Source organism: Alosa sapidissima, chromosome 11 (assembly GCF_018492685.1).
Source record: "Alosa sapidissima isolate fAloSap1 chromosome 11, fAloSap1.pri, whole genome shotgun sequence".
NCBI classification, from domain to species: domain Eukaryota; kingdom Metazoa; phylum Chordata; class Actinopteri; order Clupeiformes; family Clupeidae; genus Alosa; species Alosa sapidissima.
In genome coordinates, this window is record NC_055967.1 from 5141455 (window position 1) to 5160600 (window position 19146).

Sequence of the window (19146 nt, forward strand, 5' to 3'; positions counted from 1 at the left end):
CCACACACACACACACACACACACACACACACACACACACACCACACACACACACACACACACACACACACACACACACACACACACACACACACACACACACATACACATGCACATACACACCACACATACACCCACACCCACACACCCACACCACACACACACACACACACATTATTGATTACTTCAATAATTACTTACATTATTCATGTAATCAACAGTGTGGCTGATAACTTCCTGGTTGTGTGTGTGTGTGTGTGTGTGTGTGTGTGTGTGTGTGTGTGTGTGTGCGTGCGCGCACGTGTGTATGTGTACAGTATGTGTAAAGCATATGTGCCTGTGAATGTACCATGTGCTAGACCTCTTGAACTCCCCAAACAGCAACCCATCCATGGATGCCAGCATTCTTTCCATGCAAATAATCAGTTCTTTCTTTTGATTTCTCTCTGGCATTTTGAGGATGAGTGCAGATAATGATGGATATCTCTTTCAGCTCATGAACTCTTACAGGATTTGCTGGCCAAATCCTCAGTGGCCTCGTTTAAAAGAAGAAATATTGTCCTCTCTTTCTGTGCGCACTCTGAGAGTGTTGTATACAGTATTGTGTGTGTGTGTGTGTGTGTGTGTGTGTGTGTGTGTGTGTGTGTGTGTGTGTGTGTGTGTGTGTGTGTGTGTGTGTGTTTCTCACGATGGGCACATGGTCACTGAAGGTGGGCATTACAGTAGGTGCAGTCACGTCCAGCGTTCTCCTCATGTGTCCTGGCTCCTGGCTCCTGACATGGTGCTGGTTCTCCAGGGTCAGGTCGGTCGCAGCAGATTCTGGTATGAGCCTGGTCCTGTCCTGGCCTGGCCCCGGCCCTCCTGAGTCAGTGGCAGATCCGTTCTTGAGTCCAGAGCTCTGGAGTGGCGCCGGCGTGATGTTCCTTCTCTCTGTTCCCAAGTGAGCGGATGTTCTGCTCGCCTGAGCCCGCTGTGGCTTTTACGGCCTTGCTCTGCTATTAAGCAGCTCTGACGGGGATCCACGCACGCAGCCCAGCGGTGTTGACTAGTGGCTTCGGCCCGGCCCGGCTCGGCTCGGCCTCTCCATTTCCCAATCCCAGCCATCCCAGGGCCCTGTCACCCCTGGCGCCTTTAAACTCTTCCAGATGTTCGCCGCTGACAACTGCCCTGTCTGTGTTTCTGGGAGACAGCATGAGTGGCGCTTCTCTCTGCCAATAGAATCCCCCCTCCAGCCCAACCCACGCCCTCTCTCTCCCACCCCCCCACCACCCCTTTGAAGTGGCTCGCTCCCGTCTCTTCACTTGCCTGTGTCACCGTCAGGTGTCCGCAAGCTAAAAGCTTTTTTCTTTTTTAAAACGTTTTTCTTAGGGATTTCTCTCTTCTTTAAAAACACATGTGTCATCGCCCTGTGGTACACTCCTTTTCCCATAAAACCATTTTGTCTGTTTTTTCTTCTTTTTCATGAGTAGACGAACCCCCCCCCCCCCCCCCCAAGGGCCGTGCTTTTGTAATAGAGCGTTTTAGAGGGTGCTGAGCGACGCCTCAGATCCTGCGCCAACACCCAGCAGTTCCGAAGGCGAGGGCTAATGAATAATGACTGGCAACACAGTGCTCTTTGTGGAGTGTGTGTGTGTGTGTGCCTGTGTTTGCGCTCCGGTGTCTCTCTCTCTCTCACTCTCTATGTGTTTGTGAACTTCTTTGTCTTTGTTTATCGCCTTCTTTTTGTTTTATGTTGAAGGCTTGGTTCCTCTCTGTTTTTTTGTGTGACGCCCTTTCTCTCTCACTACGCCCCCCCCCCCTCCTCCGCTGGCTGATATATGCTCTCATTTACTTTAATGAGCTGCACATGGCGGGAGCAGGGTAGTGCAGTGCGGAGCGGCACAGTGAAGGCGCGGAAGCGAAGGGAAGGGCAGGGCAGAGAAGAGAAGTCCAGGTTAATCGCAGCAAGTGACCGGAGCGGAGCCTGCATGAATGCTTCCTATTGTGTCCGGACTCCGGTTTGGATTTAATTTAAGTCCCATTTGTCTTTTTGTTCCAGCCTGGGAAGAAGACTTGGAGGATAAATACAAGATTTTTTTTTAGAGGAGGGAAGCTTTAGTGCTTTTTATTCTTGAGTGGGCCTGAGATCTTTCTCCCCTTTCTATATAATCCGTGTCGCTGATGAGCAGCGGTTTCAGATTTACGTCCCCCTGCCATAAGATTGGTCTTTACTGTAACGCAAACACACGCTGCACTCAGAACCTCGAATGGCCTCGGACTTATCCTCACTTGGCTGTTGTCGGGGGCCGTTGATAAGGGCTCAGTCGGCAGTTGCGTCAACGGACGTAAATCACATCAGGCGAGTGCCGTGAATCTGGAAACTTGGAGCTGAGGGCTGCCCGTGGGGCAGGGTGGGAGTGTGAGTGAGTGAGTGTGTGTGTGTGTGTGTGTGTGTGTGTGTGTGTGTGTGTGTGTGTGTGTGTTAAGACGGACAGAGTGGACACGGATGTGCGTGCAAGTGTGTGACAGCTCTTTATCATCTCTCTTTGTTGTCCAAGTGTGTATGTGTGTGTCTGGGGGAGGGTGTTTGGGAAGGGGCGTTTATGAGAGGTTATTGTAAGGCCAGTCCACAGCATTGCTCAAGCTCTTTGTGTTTTTGCTAGTGACAGTGTGTACGTGCCTTTGCGGCATCCTCCATGCTGTATCCAGTGCCTTGGAGGAAATGCGTACATGGCTGTGCATGTGAGAGTGTCAGCTCCCCTTTCTCTTAATGCACGTAAACAGGATGGTGGGTATGTGATTCAAGGTTAACTCTCTTTTCTTGTTCCACAGGTCATTTGGCATGGGGTGTGTTTGTGTGTGTGTGTGTGCGTGTGTGTGTGTGTGTGTGTGTGTGTGTGTGTATTGACTGCTCTCTCTCGCCCCCTGCAGGTCGTTTGGGGTGGTGCTGTGGGAGATTGCCACCCTGGCGGAGCAGCCCTACCAGGGCATGACCAACGAGCAGGTGCTTCGCTTCGTCATGGAGGGAGGCCTGCTGGACAAGCCTGACAACTGCCCTGACATGCTGTACGTACACACACGCACACACACACACACACACACACACACACACACACACACGCACACTCGCACACACACGCGCACACACACACACACTCACACACAAACAGTCTCTTTCAAACACACACACATAAATGTGCACACACACACATACACCTGTGTCCCACCACCCCCACCTTGCAACTAAAATACTGTATATAAGTGTTCTCTTTTCTGTGAAGAAAGAAGTCTGCCCTGAAAGGGAGGCTTTGTTACAGGAGCTTGCCCTCATTTCTTGTTTTCTCTCTTACATGCTCTCTCTCTCTCTCTCTCTCTCTCTCTCTCTCTCTCCTTCCCTCTATCTCTCTCTCTCTCCCCTTCCTTGCTGAAATGCCCTCTACTCGTCTACTACGGTGTCTTTGTCCGACACTCCGTGTTCTGGGCGGCGTGAAGTGAAAAGGTTAGAGGGGCCCTCAAAGGGGTCTTGCTAGGGCCCCAGAGCCTAAAGCACAAAATCTGAGCAGAGCATCAGCAGACACCAGAGAGAGAGAGAGAGAGAGAGAGAGAGAGATAGAGAGAGAGAGATAGGGGAGAGATGGGGGAGAGAGAGAGAGTGTGTGGATGAGGGGAGGGGAGGGGTGCCAGCGAGAATGCCAGCGAGAATAGCGCGGGCTCTCTGTGCGAGCGACTGATGGCTTGACAGCTGGCATTTACGTCATGAGTTTAAAGAGGGGTGGCTGACATCATGTGGCCCCCCAGCCGGGACCCCGACCAAACCCACCCCCCCACCACCCACCCCTGCCTCACGGAGCACTGGAGCGGAGTGCAGGCCCATAGAAGGGATGCCGGAGCTGCAGCGAGTGAGAGATACCAGGCATTCCCCACAGGGATCAGTGTCTACCCCCACCCCCTACACCCCCAACCCACTCCTCTCCACTCCCGCCAACACTGACACCATCCCAGCTCGAGCTAAGACTAGCGGAGGAGATGGACGCTTAAGGAAGATAAGTTAGGTGGACAGATATGTATGACACAGACAGATAGTTAAGTGGACAGACATGCATGACATGGACAGATATTTAAGTACTGTAGATAGGAATCACTCCAATTAAAAAAATATCCAATAAAAAAGACAGTATCAGAACTCCCCCTATTACCGTCGGTCCCGTATTTCCGCCATCTTGCGTGTATGTGTCACTTAATATCCATTTCTATACAAACCAAGACGGCGGACTCCTAAAGAAACGCAACCACACACAACATAGGTGTATCTAAATTACCTATGTACCAAAAATGACATTTTACCGTGACTCAAAGAGCTGTAAACAGTGTTGTAAGGCTGCGTGTACACAACCGCTTGTAGCTCCAGTGGAATTTTAATTTCATGACGAGAATTCTCGGTCTAACCGTTCATGAGCCGTTGAAACAGTGTAAATAGGCGACCCATCAGGCCAGCACTATAACTCAGAGCGTGGTAAACAAAATCGGATATTTCAGGCAGTAAATGCTCCCGTTAAGAACCAAACCAGATTTTGTTCAAATCTACACACCTATGGCTACTGAAAAATGTAAGGTTCATTTAGCAAATGTTATTTTGAAGTGTTAAAAAACATCATTGTTTTAGAATTTCTGAACAAAAGTGGTGATAATTGGGGGTGTTACGAACAGAACAGAACAGAAGGGACCACACCCGGTCAGTCACAGACAGACAGGGAGTGACATGTCAAAGTCACGGACAGATGGACAGAGACAGAGACAGAGACGGAGAGAGAGATTTGCAAACTGTAAGAATAGATGCTGAATGGCTGAAGGCAGACTTGGGTTACAGTCGGGTTACTGTTTTGATAGACAGACAGGAGGCAAGGGAGACAGGTTTCATAAGAGACACATTGTACAATCAGGTCACAGTGAGGACAGGCTGATCTATTGACAGGCATGAGACAGATGGGAACCATTGACTATACAGTTAGAGTACAGTACATCTCTCTCTCTCTCTCTCTCTCTCTCTCTCTCTCTCTCTCTGTCTCTCTCTCTTCTCCTTTTCCCCTGCTGGGCTGATCTCAACCTGATGGCATGTGGTCTTCCCCCTCCTCTCTTTTTCTCTTTCTCTCTCTTTCTCTCTCTCTCTCTGTCTGTCTCTCTCTCCCTCTGTCTGTCGATGACTGACCTCACCTTACTTACAGAGGACGGGCTGTGTTGTGGAGACACAAACCCCCGGTTGCCATGGTAGCCCCAGTGCGCTGTCCTGAGAGCGGGAGCGCGTAGACAGGGTTGCACAGGGAGGACAGATACAAAGAGGAAGAGGGTGTGTGTGTGGGTGTGTGTGTGTGTGTGTGTGTGTTGGGGGGGGGGGGGTTCTTTGGGCCGAACACATAGGGTTCTGTTCTGTCGCCCCACGGTTGATCCGCATGAGGCTGCTGACTTTCACACAGGTCTTTACTGTAAAACAGGCTCAGACCTGGCGGATCAGATTCACAGTGAGTTGCTCTCTGAGAAACACAGCAAGATGCACAGGAAAAAACAACAACAGAGAAACACAAAAGAAAAGAGCAAAGGAAAGGAGGGCCTGGTTAACATCATTAATGTCACATTTTGCTGAGATGTACAGCATTACATTGCAAGGCTGATGTGCCTGTTTGATGTGCTGGCTGTTTGAGTTGCTTTGAAACAGAGTGTTCGGAGTGCTCTCGCAGGTGTGTGACGCGGCTATGACTGCTTCTGCTTTATTTAGACGCGTCATGCTAGTGAGATCAGTGAGGTCATAGGGTGGTAACAGTCAAACAGTTGCTAATGATCCCAGCCTGAATGAATGAATGAATGAATGCATGTGAAGTGAACAAACAAATGAATGATTGAGTGAGTGTGAGTGAGAGTGAGAGTGTGAGTGAGAGTGAGAGTGAGAGTGAGAGTGAGAGTGTGAGTGAGAGTGAGAGTGTGAGTGAGAGTGAGAGTGAGAGTGTGAGTGAGAGTGAGAGTGAGAGTGAGAGTGAGAGTGAGAGTGAGAGTGAGAGTGTGAGTGTGAGTGTGAGTGTGAGTGTGAGTGTGAGTGAGTGAGTGTGTAAGTGTGTGAGTGAAAGTGAGTGAGTGTGTGAGTGAGTGTGTGAGTGAGTGAGTGAGTGAGTGAGTGAGTGAGTGCATATCCTCTACTGTAGGAGCCTACCCTTTCATGCTGTTAATAAGGGTTTGGTTACTGGTAGAGCAAAATGACACCAGGAAATGAAAATTAGCAGAGGCCCACTAATTAAATCTTGATGTACGCCTGATTGGGTATGCATGTGAGTATGTGCCTGTGTGTGTTTGTGTGTGCCCTCAATGACAGGCTGGCTGGATTTACCGTAGCTGCATTCCCCCCCGCCCCCCCCCCCCCCCCTGACTTCCCGTCGTCGAGCCAGTGCAGCCACCGCCGCTGCTGCTGCTGCTGTGCCATGCTCTGTGGAGACAGATGGGCCCGTAAGCCAGAGCGCACAGGTTACTCCCGAGCACGGCACACGTGCGCCAGGCCCCACTCAGCACGCGGCTCCGGTCCGCTCAGCCCTCTCATTTAGCCCCGGGTGGCAGCCACCATTGGCCCAGACCTGGCCCGGCTCCAGTGCACTGCTCCAGTGCTCATGGGAATTCTGGGAATTTTGGTTTGTACCAGCCGGAAAGGGCCGCCATGTGGCTTCTTGTGTAGACATCGTTGTACTGTGACTGTAAACCCAACCCCCCCCCCCACGGGACTTCTCCCCTCCCTGCCTCCCTCATAAGGTGAGAGCCAGGAAAACGCCTCAGCCCTGCATGGCCTCCTCCGCTGCTGTTGGGTTCGGGGTGCCCAGCAGTGTGCGGCCTGCTCTGTTCTGGGAAGAAGCCGGGCGAGAGGAGCACGCCACCACTCAGCGGCTTGTCCCGAAGGAGGAGAGAGAGAGAGAGAGAGAGAGAGAGAGAGAGAGAGAGAGAGAGAGAGAGAGAGAGAGAGAGAGAGAAAAGAGAGATCACACAAGCATCCATTTCAGCCAGTCCGAGACGAGGAAGGGTATTCTTAGCTTGTTTGTGTATAATTTAAGATGTGGCCGGCAGGACAGCGCCGAGCCGTAATGATTCTCCTGGTTTTTATGGTGCTGTTTTGACGTTCCCCAGCGCTCCGGCTCCGCACTTCTGGCTAGGGTTTTATGATCACGTGCGTATACGATCGAGCAGAACTGTTTCAGGCGCTCACTCACTCGCTCGCCTGCGAAAACACGGCCACACACACGGCAGGGCCTGAGCATATGCGTTTTCGGGGGGGAAGGAGAGGGGTATGATTACGGAAAGCTCTGGAATCTGTCCGCCACAGTACAGTATGTGACATTTCCAGCTCAGCTGCTTCCTTTGGTGAAGACTGCCATCTGTAGGCGAAGTAGTGTATTCATGCAATCTGAAGTTCACCGTCAACATGTATAGTATTATGTGTGTATGTATAGTATTACATGTATAGTAGTAGTGTTTTTTCTTTATAAGTTTACAGTATGTTTCCGTTTTATTTTTATTCTTTATTCTTTAATGTTCAAAATTGTAGCACAGATATGACTGAGATTGCTACATCTCAATCACCTCAATCATTGATCCTTCTTGACCATATGTTATTATTTATACAATATTAATAAAATAATACTCTGTGTGCGTGTGTGTGCGTGTGTGTTCGTAACCCACAGCTTTGAGCTGATGCGGATGTGCTGGCAGTACAACCCTAAGATGCGGCCTTCCTTCCTGGAGATCATCAACAGCATCAAGGAGGAGCTGGAGCCGCCGTTCTGCGAGCTCAGTTTCTTCTACAGCGAGGAGAACAAGCCCCCGGACACAGAGGGGCTGGACTTCGAGGTGGAGAACATGGAGAACGTCCCCCTGGACCCCGTCTCGAGCCGGCAGCCCCCGACGCCCGTGGCTGTCTCCGCCGGGACCCCTGCGAGGTCCTCCCCTCAGCCGCTCCCCTCGGCCCAGTGCACGGGGACACCCTTGGGGCCTTCCTCCCCGACATCCCCGACGGCTGCGGTCGCAGTGCCCTCCTGCTCGTCCCCCACCTCCATCACGTCCTCGCCGGCCCCTTCGTTGGCAGCAGCGGCAGCCCTGGGCTTGGACAAGCACTCGGGACAGGTGTCGGCCAACGGACCAGTACTGGTGCTGGGGCCAGCATTTGATGAGACCCAGCCGTACGCGCACATGAACGGGGGGCGCAAAAACGAACGGACTCTACCCCTGCCCCAGTCCTCTGCCTGCTGATCCCCCGACGGAAAAAAACCCACTCCTCTCACACAGGGTACCCCCAACATATCCCCTCATCCCCACGCCAATGTGGTTCTTCTTTAGACTTTGTTAATGTATTTTATTCTATTTTATTCATGGGACTAAAACTCTTGGCTCATGGGATGATTCTAAATCGATAGACTCTTGTGTGCCGCTGTGTTGACAGTGAATCTCTCTCCATCTTTTGTCTCGTGTCTCTCAATCACGTAATCATCGCAGAGGAAGTTGCGATGTCAAAAGTTTTTTTCTGTTCAAGCATATCTGCCAGCAAGTCCAACCCCAACAGCACTTTTTTTAGAAGTGTGCGTTCTTCACACTTTTTCCTCTCTATAGTAAAGAGTGTATGGCCTCCCCAGAACACTTACTTCGGTTACTTATCTCATCAAAGGCCACTGACACATCTTTTGCTCTGGTCCCATTGAAAGGTTCCTCTGTCTCTCATTGGGGGAGGCAAAGTGATGTCCATCTGATGGACTCACCAAGGACACTACGACCCCCACAGTCATGCTTCTTAGATCTGTTTCACGGCGTGGGATTGGTGAGGTGGACAGAGGGGCGGGGGGCTTCTGTTTTAAAACTGCCAAAATCAATTTTGCCAAATCTCGAAAGGAACTTTCGTATGCTGTTCATCTTTTTTATTATTATTTCATCCTTTATGTCGTCTCTTAAGTTGGATATCTTAGACATGGGTATGGAGGGAACTGCAACTGAACTTTTACACTGGCTTTTTATTTTGATGGGGGATCTCACAAGTAGATGTATCTTGTGAATATTGTCTTTTCTTTCCTTTAGTTGTTTATTTCTTTATAATGTCCCTCCCAGCCTGCCGTACATCGGATCGGAGCCACGGCATTGCGATCTCTACTGCACGACCCATCTCTGAGATGAGCTGCACTGAAAGCAGAATGCACCCGTTCGTTTCAAGATGACAAAAAAAAGATATGACCTGGCGCCAAAAACAAAAATTCTGAAACAAAGCAAGTGAAAAAACACAGTACACACAAATGTGAGCCAAAAAAGATGAATCAGAAGGGATTGGCTCAGTCAGAAGAGTCCACTGAGGCAGTCGAGAGAGATTGGCGAGTCGTGACTTCTCTGATTATGTGTGTGTGTGTATATATATATAACTACACGCATGTGAGGCTTTCTGTACAGAAGGTATTTTAAACTAGGCAATGATCTCTCTATACAATTCAAATGTTTATATTGTTAGGGTCTTACAGTTGTATGTTTGACCTTAGAAAAATCACACACAAACACTCAGATACACACACATGCACACATAATTCGTTTGTGTCACTTTTATAACTTTTTTACAGTTCAGATGTTCACCTCTATGTCTGTACAGAAAGAAGCTGCTATTTTATTCTTTTTTTCTTTTGTGGATGTTATATATCGGTATGTTTGTGTGTCTATATATATACGTAGACACACACACATATAATGAAATCCTTCAGGTTTAATATTCTATGATCTCCACTACAGTCCATTTTTCTTGTGCTTTATATTGTTCTAGCAAAAAAAGAAAGAAAAAAAGAAAAAAAAAAGCAAAATGAAACAAAGAAAAAAAGCTTTTGTTTCTTCTTCTCGGATCCCTAGAGACGCTGTCTGTTTGCCACATATTGTCCATTGCCTTTTTTAATGAAATGAACAGTTTTTCTCATTCAATTATTATTATTATTATTATTATTATTATTATTATTATTATTATTATTTAGTTCTTACAGACACCTTAGCTCTGTGCGTGAGGGTATACTCTCGGCACCAGCGTGCTAGTGGTCAGGCACTGGGTCTGTGACGGCCTCCACGCTGCTGTTTAATCTCAGGTCCAAGTTAAGGTCTTGCTCTTTTCCCCCCTCATTTCTCTGATTGCCCGTAGACAGTTCTTCCCATGTGGTTCCCTCTTTCTGTCTCTCTCTCTCCGTGTAGCTCTGTGACCCCCACCCCCCCTCTGCCTGTGGTCTGAGGTCAAGTGTAAAGTGTAGGCTACCTGCCGCTGTTCACAGTGCCTCGTTCCAAGATGCGTTTTCATGAATGGAGTGGTTTCCTGTCAGTAACATTTTCGACCCATTCGTTTTCATGTCCAACCAACCGAGAGGGCTAAGTTGCGATTGTCTTTTTTTTTTTAAGTGTTATTATTATTTTTATTTTATGTCATTGCCTTACTTCTCCCAACCAATTATTATACAACATCTGTTTCAACAGAGCTGGTTTCTTCTTCTCGATTGCTACTTGACGGTTTCCTCTCCGTTCAGTGACACTATATCTCCCCCTACCTTTTCTACCTTCTTCATCCAACAGTATACCGGCAGAGACCGCACCGTGTCGGCCGCTCAGTCTGTTAAGTGCAAACCAAATTAAGATGCGCTGGACCCCAGAGAGCTCCTTTGGGCCAGTCCAGTGTTGTAAGGATGGAAACAGCCTCAGGGCTGGGGCTTTCATTCATTTCATGTTTTGTGAAGGATTTACTCCCTTTGATGTCACCTGATTAGTACATTTCCCTCTCTCCACTAACTAGACGTTCAACTTTTTTTTCCTTTTTTTTTTTGCTTTAGGATTATTTATTTATTTTTGTGACATTAAGTTTAAATCACTGTATAAATGCCCCATGATTCAGTTAAAAGTTAGATTTCTGTTTGTATCTTTTTTTTGGAGTTATGGCTGGGCATCATTTTTGTTTGTATGTATTTGTGTTCGGTGTTATGACAGGGGGACTTTTTTCTTTTTTTTCCCTTAACACATTTATCTACCTCACTCTTTTTTCTTTAAATGTATGTGTATGAAAAAATGATGACATCTCACTTTTTTTCTCACTTATCAACAGAGGATTTACTGACTAGTTCTCTGAATCCGGGTAAACCTCAATGACGTCATGAACCACACACACACTTTTTGGTGACCTGGAGTGGAGGAGGTATCTTTAAAAAAGGTGGTTGAAAGAATCCCATTCTAAATATGCCAGTCACAAATTCTCGTTCAGTCAGATCTGTGGACCTAACAGTGGATATAAAATATGTAATAGCTTATAAGGCATTGAAAAGACTCTGTAATGTAAGGCATGGAGAGAAAGAGATCTCTCTGTTTCTCTTTAAGTAGAGAGGAACATTAATTCTTCCAAACTGGCGCTCTCTGTGTAAAGCCAGCCTACGTTTGGGATTGCTGTTCGATGGAAGATGTAATCATCTGCCCCACAGGTCCCATCCACCTCAGACACCCCTTCCTACCCCTTTGCACATAAATTATTTGTAAACCCTTGAAACATCTAGCTACAGCAAACAGCTACATAGGCTTGTGCTGATGAATTGGTCTCTTCGGATGAGAAAGTAGTTTTTGTTTAATTATAAATGGGATTGGTGTTTAGCCAGCTTATATAGAAACTGTAATGATCCCAGTCGTTTCAGAAGCATTGCATTGCAATAGCATTATTGTATGCTTGGACAGTATGTCAAAGTGGAAATTAGGTTTGCCGTTGTCAGAAGACTTCCAAACCATAAACGGCGTTACCTTTGAAAAGTTTTGTCATTAACGTATAGTAGATAAGCTCCAGAGCCAGACTATCTCAGCAAAATACAGAATCGAACATCTTATCCTGTCCCATACACAGGACATGTCTTATGTCACCCTTACTAATCCGTGGACAAATGACATGTACAGTTAGAAATAACTGCCCATGAAATACATTAGCAAAGTGCCAGTTTTTTTTTTTTTTTTGTAATGTAATGCTTTCAGCCATCAATAAGCAGCATGTCATATTCCTCCTGGTGTGTCCTCATTAGCACAAACTTGTCACTGTAAACACTCCAGGGCCTCCACCAGCTATCCCAGCATCCTCCTCAGGCGGCGTACCGCGAGTCGCTCACCTCATTTAGAAAGAAAAAAACACCAAACGTGCAGCCGCACCTTTCCAGAATGTTGTCGTGCTGGAGGTGGTGCCGTCCTGGTGGTCACACAGGGCATTGTCTGGACAAGCTTACTCTACAGGAACAGAGCTGGCAGGAAATTTAACACATTGTCAGACTGGAAGCATCTTGGCACTGAAATCAATCAGATGGTGTGCCTTGTTTTTTTTTTTTGTTGTTTTTTTTGCCATGGGTCCGTTCACATGGCTAATCATTTGAATCTTTGACAAAGACCTCAGCTGGAGTTGGAGTTTGGCGTGTTGTTGTTTGCTCTGTTTTTCGCACATCTGAAATATTTCTGTTACCAAATATGAGCCACAGCAAAACACATGCTGCTTGCTCACACTCACTGGCTAAGGCGACAGTGCTGCCACCTCGTTACTTATCACACAAGTTTAATGGCCTCAACTATTTATGTTTTAATGACTTCCTCTCAGAGGGATATCACATTTAAGCACCTAGATGGACTGACAGTTTCATTCTCTAAAACTTCTCTAGAGACCTAAAGATTTTTATTCTTCATATTTATTTATGCATTTGACCATTCCAATTTGGATGACATCCATGACTAATTTTTTGACCTTTCCAGAGGAGTACAGTACACAAAGGGCCTACCATCCCGACCACGTCGTCTTCATCATTCACAAAAAAAAAGATGGAGAGCTTTGTTACGACGGAGCTTTTCCATTCTTCTCTTTTTGCTGCTGACTAAAATGCTGCTCCAGGGAGTCTCGGTCTGCTGACCAGAGTCGTTGGTGAAGTGAAGTTGGTGAAGTGTCCAAGTCCTCCATGCAATACTGTGGCCTCACTGGCCCAGGTCCTTCACTAGCTAGCCAAGCGCAAGAGTAAGGGGGGCGGGGGAGGATTGACATCAGCGGGCTTCCCCTCATCATGGATTTCAATGTCTGCTGATGGGATGGAAGAGGCAGCCTGACTGGGTCAGTAAGCAGTCAAAATGACAAAAGAAGAGAGAATGTCAGCTGTTACTTTCTCTCTTTGGGACTTAGTTGGTTGTGGAGGGTGATTGGCAATACAACATGAGTAACCCTGGTACATCTTAATCAAGGCACTTAACATTTTTCTTAACCTTTATTTTTTTTCCAAATAAGGAATTTCAGAGGGGGTTTAGAGATCGTTTTCAGAGTCTAGGATTGAAGGGGATAAGAGAGAAACATGGTTGAATCGAAATGCATTATGTGTGGAATGGTACCAAGCTCTAATGAAAAAGACCCAGTTCAATGTTCTCATTAAAGGCCTTGCGCTTGTATTTTTTGCGTATGTATATGGGTGTATCACAATTAGATGTAGTGAATAAGGATTTGTCTGATAATGAAAATTAGCTATCAGTGATATTTATTACTTTTTTCTTTGTTCACTTATAAAATGGACAAAAGGGGTTGACCTGTTGAGAAGTGAATGTCAGTTTTCATTGAATGCTGCCTGCCAAGGTTTCGTAGTTTCCAGTGGGTTATGAACTCACTTACAGTATATTCACAGCAGACACAAATAGGACAGATGTGTCCAGTAGATTACGGGTAGTCATGATGGAGAGTTAACATGACTAGAATTTAAAATTAAAAACACGTTTACAGTAGACCGTAGTGCTTGTTGCATTTCCAGAAGGTAGACTGACTGAAACGGTTTCATTTTCACAAGTTATCATAATTTTATTTGTTATTGTATTTCTACAGAATGCAAACCTCAGGTCTAGAGAAGATGCATCAATGCATTATAAATTGCAATAATGAGCATGAGGTTTTTATTAGAGATATTTTTTTCCAGGCACTGTTGTTCTTTGCTTGGCATTCCAACATTTCAAATGGGGCCTTGTTCTACTGTACTTAGATTTTTAATTGATAATGCTTTTATTTTACTTTCGCAAAATAATCTCTATGTCAGTGATTTGATTGATGATGAACTGATTTGATGAAATGGCTTGGCTGGTACACTTGTCTTCTTGTAAATTCTGTATTTGAGGCCGCCTGGGTGCCCCCCCCTCCCCCACCTCTAGTTGAGATGGTATACTTTTTACATGCCATTGGCTTAATGTCTATCTGAAGAATTTCATGTATTTTTCTTTTTTTCTTAAATTTTGAATTAAAAGTGAATGAGAAACAAGGTTTTTTTGCCAAAGTTATTCAATGTGTACATCTTTGCCATATGATAAAACAATACAAACAAACTCTCTAGGATGGCATCTTATTGCAGACATTAAGAAACATAATCAGCTGTTTGTTTGTTTGTTTGTTTTTACATTAAGAAACACATTTGGTTCTAACCAAGACTATTGAAACATTCATTTACACTTTCTACATACAGTACATCTACACTTTCTCACAATTACAAGACACACATACTGTAAAGATAACTTAAAAAGAATACAACACGAAACCAATTCATGAATAAAACTACAACTATTGATTATAATTACTGATAGAAAAACATTACAGCCAGTTTGCTTTGTCGTCAGATATAACCGGCACATGCATTCAATGCCACACTGTTGATCACATTTGAACCTTTGAATTGCACGGTTACCATCATGAGTGAGTTCAAACGCTTCTGTAGGACACCACTATGACTCTACCTGACAGTGCTGCCTCCTCTTTACTTATCAGACAAGTTAACAAGGCCTCAACTGTCAATTTGTTATCAATATGATGATAAGATTCAAGCGCCTAGATGAACTTAAAGTAAAGATTTTTATTCTGAAAAAGTATTGATGCATTTGACCATTCCAATGTGAATTATATCCAGTAGTCTGGCTATTAAGTGAACAGGAAGAGACTAAGAATGCAGAAACTGATTCCAGCTGTGTATCTGTCACAGTAACTTTTAACAATTTGATAAAAAAAAAAAAAAGCCTTGTCTGGTAGACATTTTCTCTTGTAATTTCTGCCTTCCTCCCGTCCTATAGTTCAGATGGTATGCTTTAACACAAAACAGTTACAGCAGTGAGGTTTGAAAATGCTATATTAGGTGCTGAGAACCTTCCTCGGGTGCTGACTGATCGGTAGTGCTTTCCACTGTGTTATCGGACAGGGCCCTTAGCTCCCTCAGCATGGCCTGGATGATGGCGCACAGCTGGGGCACCAGATTGTCCGGGGTGGCCAGACTGCCCGAGGCCGGAACATGGATGAATGCAGCCCTGCCTCTCCCACAGTGAAGAGACCAGTAGTAGGTGAAATCACACAGGTACCTGATTGATCAAGAGATGCCACAGTGTGATATTATGTGCTGTGTGTTGTGTACTTATATCAAAAGGTGGGTAGGTAGGTAATAAAATCATTAAACTCCAAGTACACAACCATAATATCATGGGATTATGTAAATCATAGTCATCATGATTTACAGTTAAGCTATGTTCTCAGTAGGAATCACCGAATGAATACTACACCTCCCAGCATCCTTTGAGTAGATTACATCCAGTCCCTTTGCTCTTAGCTTCTTTGTAAGGGATCTCATATTTATGATGGAGTCGAGTTTGTCTACACCTCCCTCAACACAGCAGTGATCGAGGGGACACTGGCCACACACATCTCTGTTTACATAACCATAATTCTTCCCCGTCTGCTCCAGAGTGATGGCTTTAGACCCAGGGGCTATTCCTAAATGAACAGCGAACTGTTAATAACATAACACATGGAGACAAAGGATGTTATTGTATCTATCCCATTTCAAATATGATGCAAATAATTTGAAATCTATGTTTTTTTTTTTACTTTGTCTAATCTTAACTATCAAACTACTTTATTGTAGGCATAATCATGCTGTCTCTTCCCTTATTAACAGTGCATTACACCATAAGAGACATATAGTTTGCTATAGCCTGCCCTACCTTATTCTGAGTTATTACCTCTGGTTGAACTTTCTCCCAGATTCCCGACAAGATCTGCTTTGCGCTGGAATAGCTCACTGGAATCTCTTTTATATAAATCTCAATAACCTCCTCTAGGCCCTCAGCTTTTAAACCCTACAAAGAGGAGATGACATTGCCGTTATTTTGGCAAAAATCACATTCTGCAGCTCCACAATGCTCTATCATTTTGATTTACATTATATGTTCTGAGACTAAAATGTGTTTGGGTGAGAGCAGAGTAGACTTTTATATCAGGACAACTTATGTGCAAATGCTGTAAGGCTACATCATCAGCTGAAATTAGGTCAAGTACAGTTGGGATTCAACTTTAACCTTATGTCTGTTTGTCTGAAATGAAAAACTAGGCTACTCCATGCACGGTAACCTACCTGTGCCGCAGTCCAACTGTGGTTTACCAAGTGCTGACCAAAAGGGCCAAACCCTGAGAAAAAGACACAACTCCTTTGTCTGACATAACATACATTTCTTTAGACACACATTATGTTTTATTCGCACATCTGACGCTCACACGGTAGGCTATTCCGTAGCCTACCCTAACATAACGAATGTGATTTATTGTTACTTAGTCAGTAGGCCTAAATGTCACTTGAAAGCTTACCTGTCACAACTATTGTTTCACCAAATGAACCCATCGCAGCAGTCCCAACGAGTTAACGTTTTGACCGAGTGCAGCAAACCAACCCCGTTCTACACAGCCCATCCTTCAAGGCTATTTTTACGATAGCTCTTAGTTGCACACTGCGCAAGTCCCGAGGAAAGCACTAAACCATACAATGCAACAGTGAGATTATTATGACCGCCGCGCAGCGAAGCGACTAAGAAGAGACTAAGAATGCAGAAACTGATTCCAGCTGTGTATCTGTCACAGTAACTTTTAACAATTTGATAAAAAAAAAAAAAAAGCCTTGTCTGGTAGACATTTTCTCTTGTAATTTCTGCCTTCCTCCCGTCCTATAGTTCAGATGGTATGCTTTAACACAAAACAGTTACAGCAGTGAGGTTTGAAAATGCTATATTAGGTGCTGAGAACCTTCCTCGGGTGCTGACTGATCGGTAGTGCTTTCCACTGTGTTATCGGACAGGGCCCTTAGCTCCCTCAGCATGGCCTGGTTGATGGCGCACAGCTGGGACACCAGATTGTCCGGGGTGGCCAGACTGCCCGAGGCCGGAACATGGATGAATGCAGCCCTGCCTCTCCCACAGTGAAGAGACCAGTAGTAGGTGAAATCACACAGGTACCTTGATCAAGAGATGGCACAGTGTGATATTATGTGCTGTGTGTTGTGTACTTATATCAAAAGGTGGGTAGGTAGGTAATAAAATCATTAAACTCCAAGTACACAACCATAATATCATGGGATTATGTAAATCATAGTCATCATGATTTACAGTTAAAATATGTTCTCAGTAGGAATCACCGAATGAATACTACACCTCCCAGCATCCTTTGAGTAGATTACATCCAGTCCCTTTGCTCTTAGCTTCTTTGTAAGGGATCTCATATTTATGATGGAGTCGAGTTTGTCTACACCTCCCTCAACACAGCAATGATCGAGGGGACACTGGCCACACACATCTCTGTTTACATAACCATAATTCTTCCCCGTCTGCTCCAGAGTGATGGCTTTAGACCCAGGGGCTATTCCTAAATGAACAGCGAAGCGGCGGTCATATAGGTTTAGTCAGATTTTTTTTCTTTTTCGCATGTCCAAATTTCCGTCAAGGATTTCCGGGACACTGAAAGACCGGGGTAGACGAAACTTGGTGGGCATGTAACCCCATATGGATAGCATGGAACCCCCCCCGCTGGACTGCACCCCCCGAAAGGAGGGTAGGGCAGACACAGTTTTCTGCGAATATCTCGAGAACCGTAGGGTTTAGGAGGACCACTTTTTGTATGTTGATCTCAAGGGGCCATGTCAACCCATTCCATAACCACTCATTTCATGTATTCCGCCACCTAGTTAAACACAAAAAAGTAAAAACGAGGTGTTGTAATCGCAGGTATCTGTGACCTAACATAGTCAAAACTGCACGGAATTGGAAGTGTAGGATCATTATGACACCCTCTGAATGCACGCCAAGTTTCGTGGAATTCCGTTCATGGGGGGCCACACAATAAATTAATTTATGTTACTATACACCAACTGGCCTGTAGGTGGCCGGAGACTATCTATATGTGAATATCTCGAGAACCGTAGGGCCTAGGAGGTCCACCTTTTTTTGTATGTTGGTCTTAAGGGGGCATGTCAACCCATCCCATTACCACTTATTTCATGTATAGCGCCACCTAGTTAAAAATTAAAAAGCAAAAAATTAGGTGTTTTCATCACAATATCTCTGGCTGACATGGTCAAAACTGCACGAAATTGAAAGTGTAGGATCATTATGACACCCTCCGAATGCAATGCCATGTTTGCCTCCAGGGGTCATGTTAACCCATTCCATGTGCACACATGTGCATAAACAGATACACACGCACACACATACAATCACAGTAATCATACGTATGACACATACTCACACAGTAGACATATGTACGCATGCATGCACATGCACAAACACACATACGCAGGCAAACACACAAGCACGCACACACACACACCCACACACATAAACATAAACGTGTACACGCACACATGCACACAATTCAAGAATTTCTCAGAATTATGAACAGGCAAGATGGGGGTGGGGTTGTATAAAATGAATTTTACATGTGAAATCTATGAACTAATTATGTTTTGGTACTTGTTGTCTAGCAGATACCAGTGAGAATTGAGTGTGGATAATGCATAAGACAGTTAGAATCATATAGGCCTGCTCTGCGGTACATCTATTTTTTTCTTCGCCAGGTTTCATTATAATTGCATCGCCTTGTTTGTTTACATTGAGGGAACCCATCTAGATTAGCCCACATTTAGCCTACGTAAACATGTCCACAGAAAAAAGAAAGTAGGCCTAGGTGCTTTATATGTGGAGGCTAGAAATAGAGTTTATTCACCTCTCAAAAGAGTTCATTCACCAATTGCAACTTAACATTCAAAACTCACACCATATAATCCACATATCTACACCCAACACTCTAGGGAC

At 45.3% G+C, this 19146-nt stretch overlaps 3 protein-coding genes across 3 annotated transcripts in view; 1 reads left to right on the plus strand and 2 right to left on the minus strand.

Moving 5' to 3' along the window:
• Positions 1 to 14294, plus strand: part of LOC121723688 (insulin-like growth factor 1 receptor) — a 31788-nt gene extending 17494 nt beyond the window's left edge. Inside the window, exons 18-19 of the mRNA XM_042109604.1 lie at positions 2911 to 3045; positions 7689 to 14294. Coding sequence (XP_041965538.1) covers positions 2911 to 3045; positions 7689 to 8253 — 700 coding nt within the window. The 3' untranslated portion in view covers positions 8254 to 14294. The remainder of the gene's footprint in view (positions 1 to 2910; positions 3046 to 7688) is intronic.
• A 159-nt stretch (positions 14295 to 14453) lies between these two features.
• On the minus strand, positions 14454 to 16781 carry LOC121724271 (pyroglutamyl-peptidase 1-like). Its single transcript, XM_042110708.1, has 5 exons — positions 16655 to 16781; positions 16425 to 16477; positions 16033 to 16149; positions 15574 to 15800; positions 14454 to 15375 (listed from the first exon to the last, which is right to left on the minus strand). Exons 1-5 carry the CDS (start codon positions 16686 to 16688, stop codon positions 15147 to 15149), a joined length of 660 nt encoding a protein of 219 aa, XP_041966642.1. The 5' UTR covers positions 16689 to 16781; the 3' UTR covers positions 14454 to 15146.
• A 7-nt stretch (positions 16782 to 16788) lies between these two features.
• LOC121724092 (pyroglutamyl-peptidase 1-like) lies at positions 16789 to 17729 on the minus strand (the record flags this gene model as incomplete). Its single annotated transcript, XM_042110441.1, has 2 exons — positions 16789 to 17295; positions 17491 to 17729. Coding segments are annotated over 2 exons (468 nt in total), but the record flags the coding sequence as incomplete, so codon positions are not given.
• Positions 17730 to 19146: the final 1417 nt, after the last annotated feature.

What these genes read in the sequence shown, in the direction of transcription:
- LOC121724271 (XM_042110708.1), bottom strand. Translation starts at nt 16,688, where the DNA reads ATGGGTTCATTTGGTGAAACAATAGTTGTGACAG. An exon ending in ACAGTTGGACTGCGGCACAG is followed by an intron (nt 16,150 to 16,424) that starts GTAGGTTACCGT and finishes TCCTCTTTGTAG; the next exon opens with GGTTTAAAAGCTGAGGGCCT. An exon ending in GGGAGAAAGTTCAACCAGAG is followed by an intron (nt 15,801 to 16,032) that starts GTAATAACTCAG and finishes TGTTATTAACAG; the next exon opens with TTCGCTGTTCATTTAGGAAT.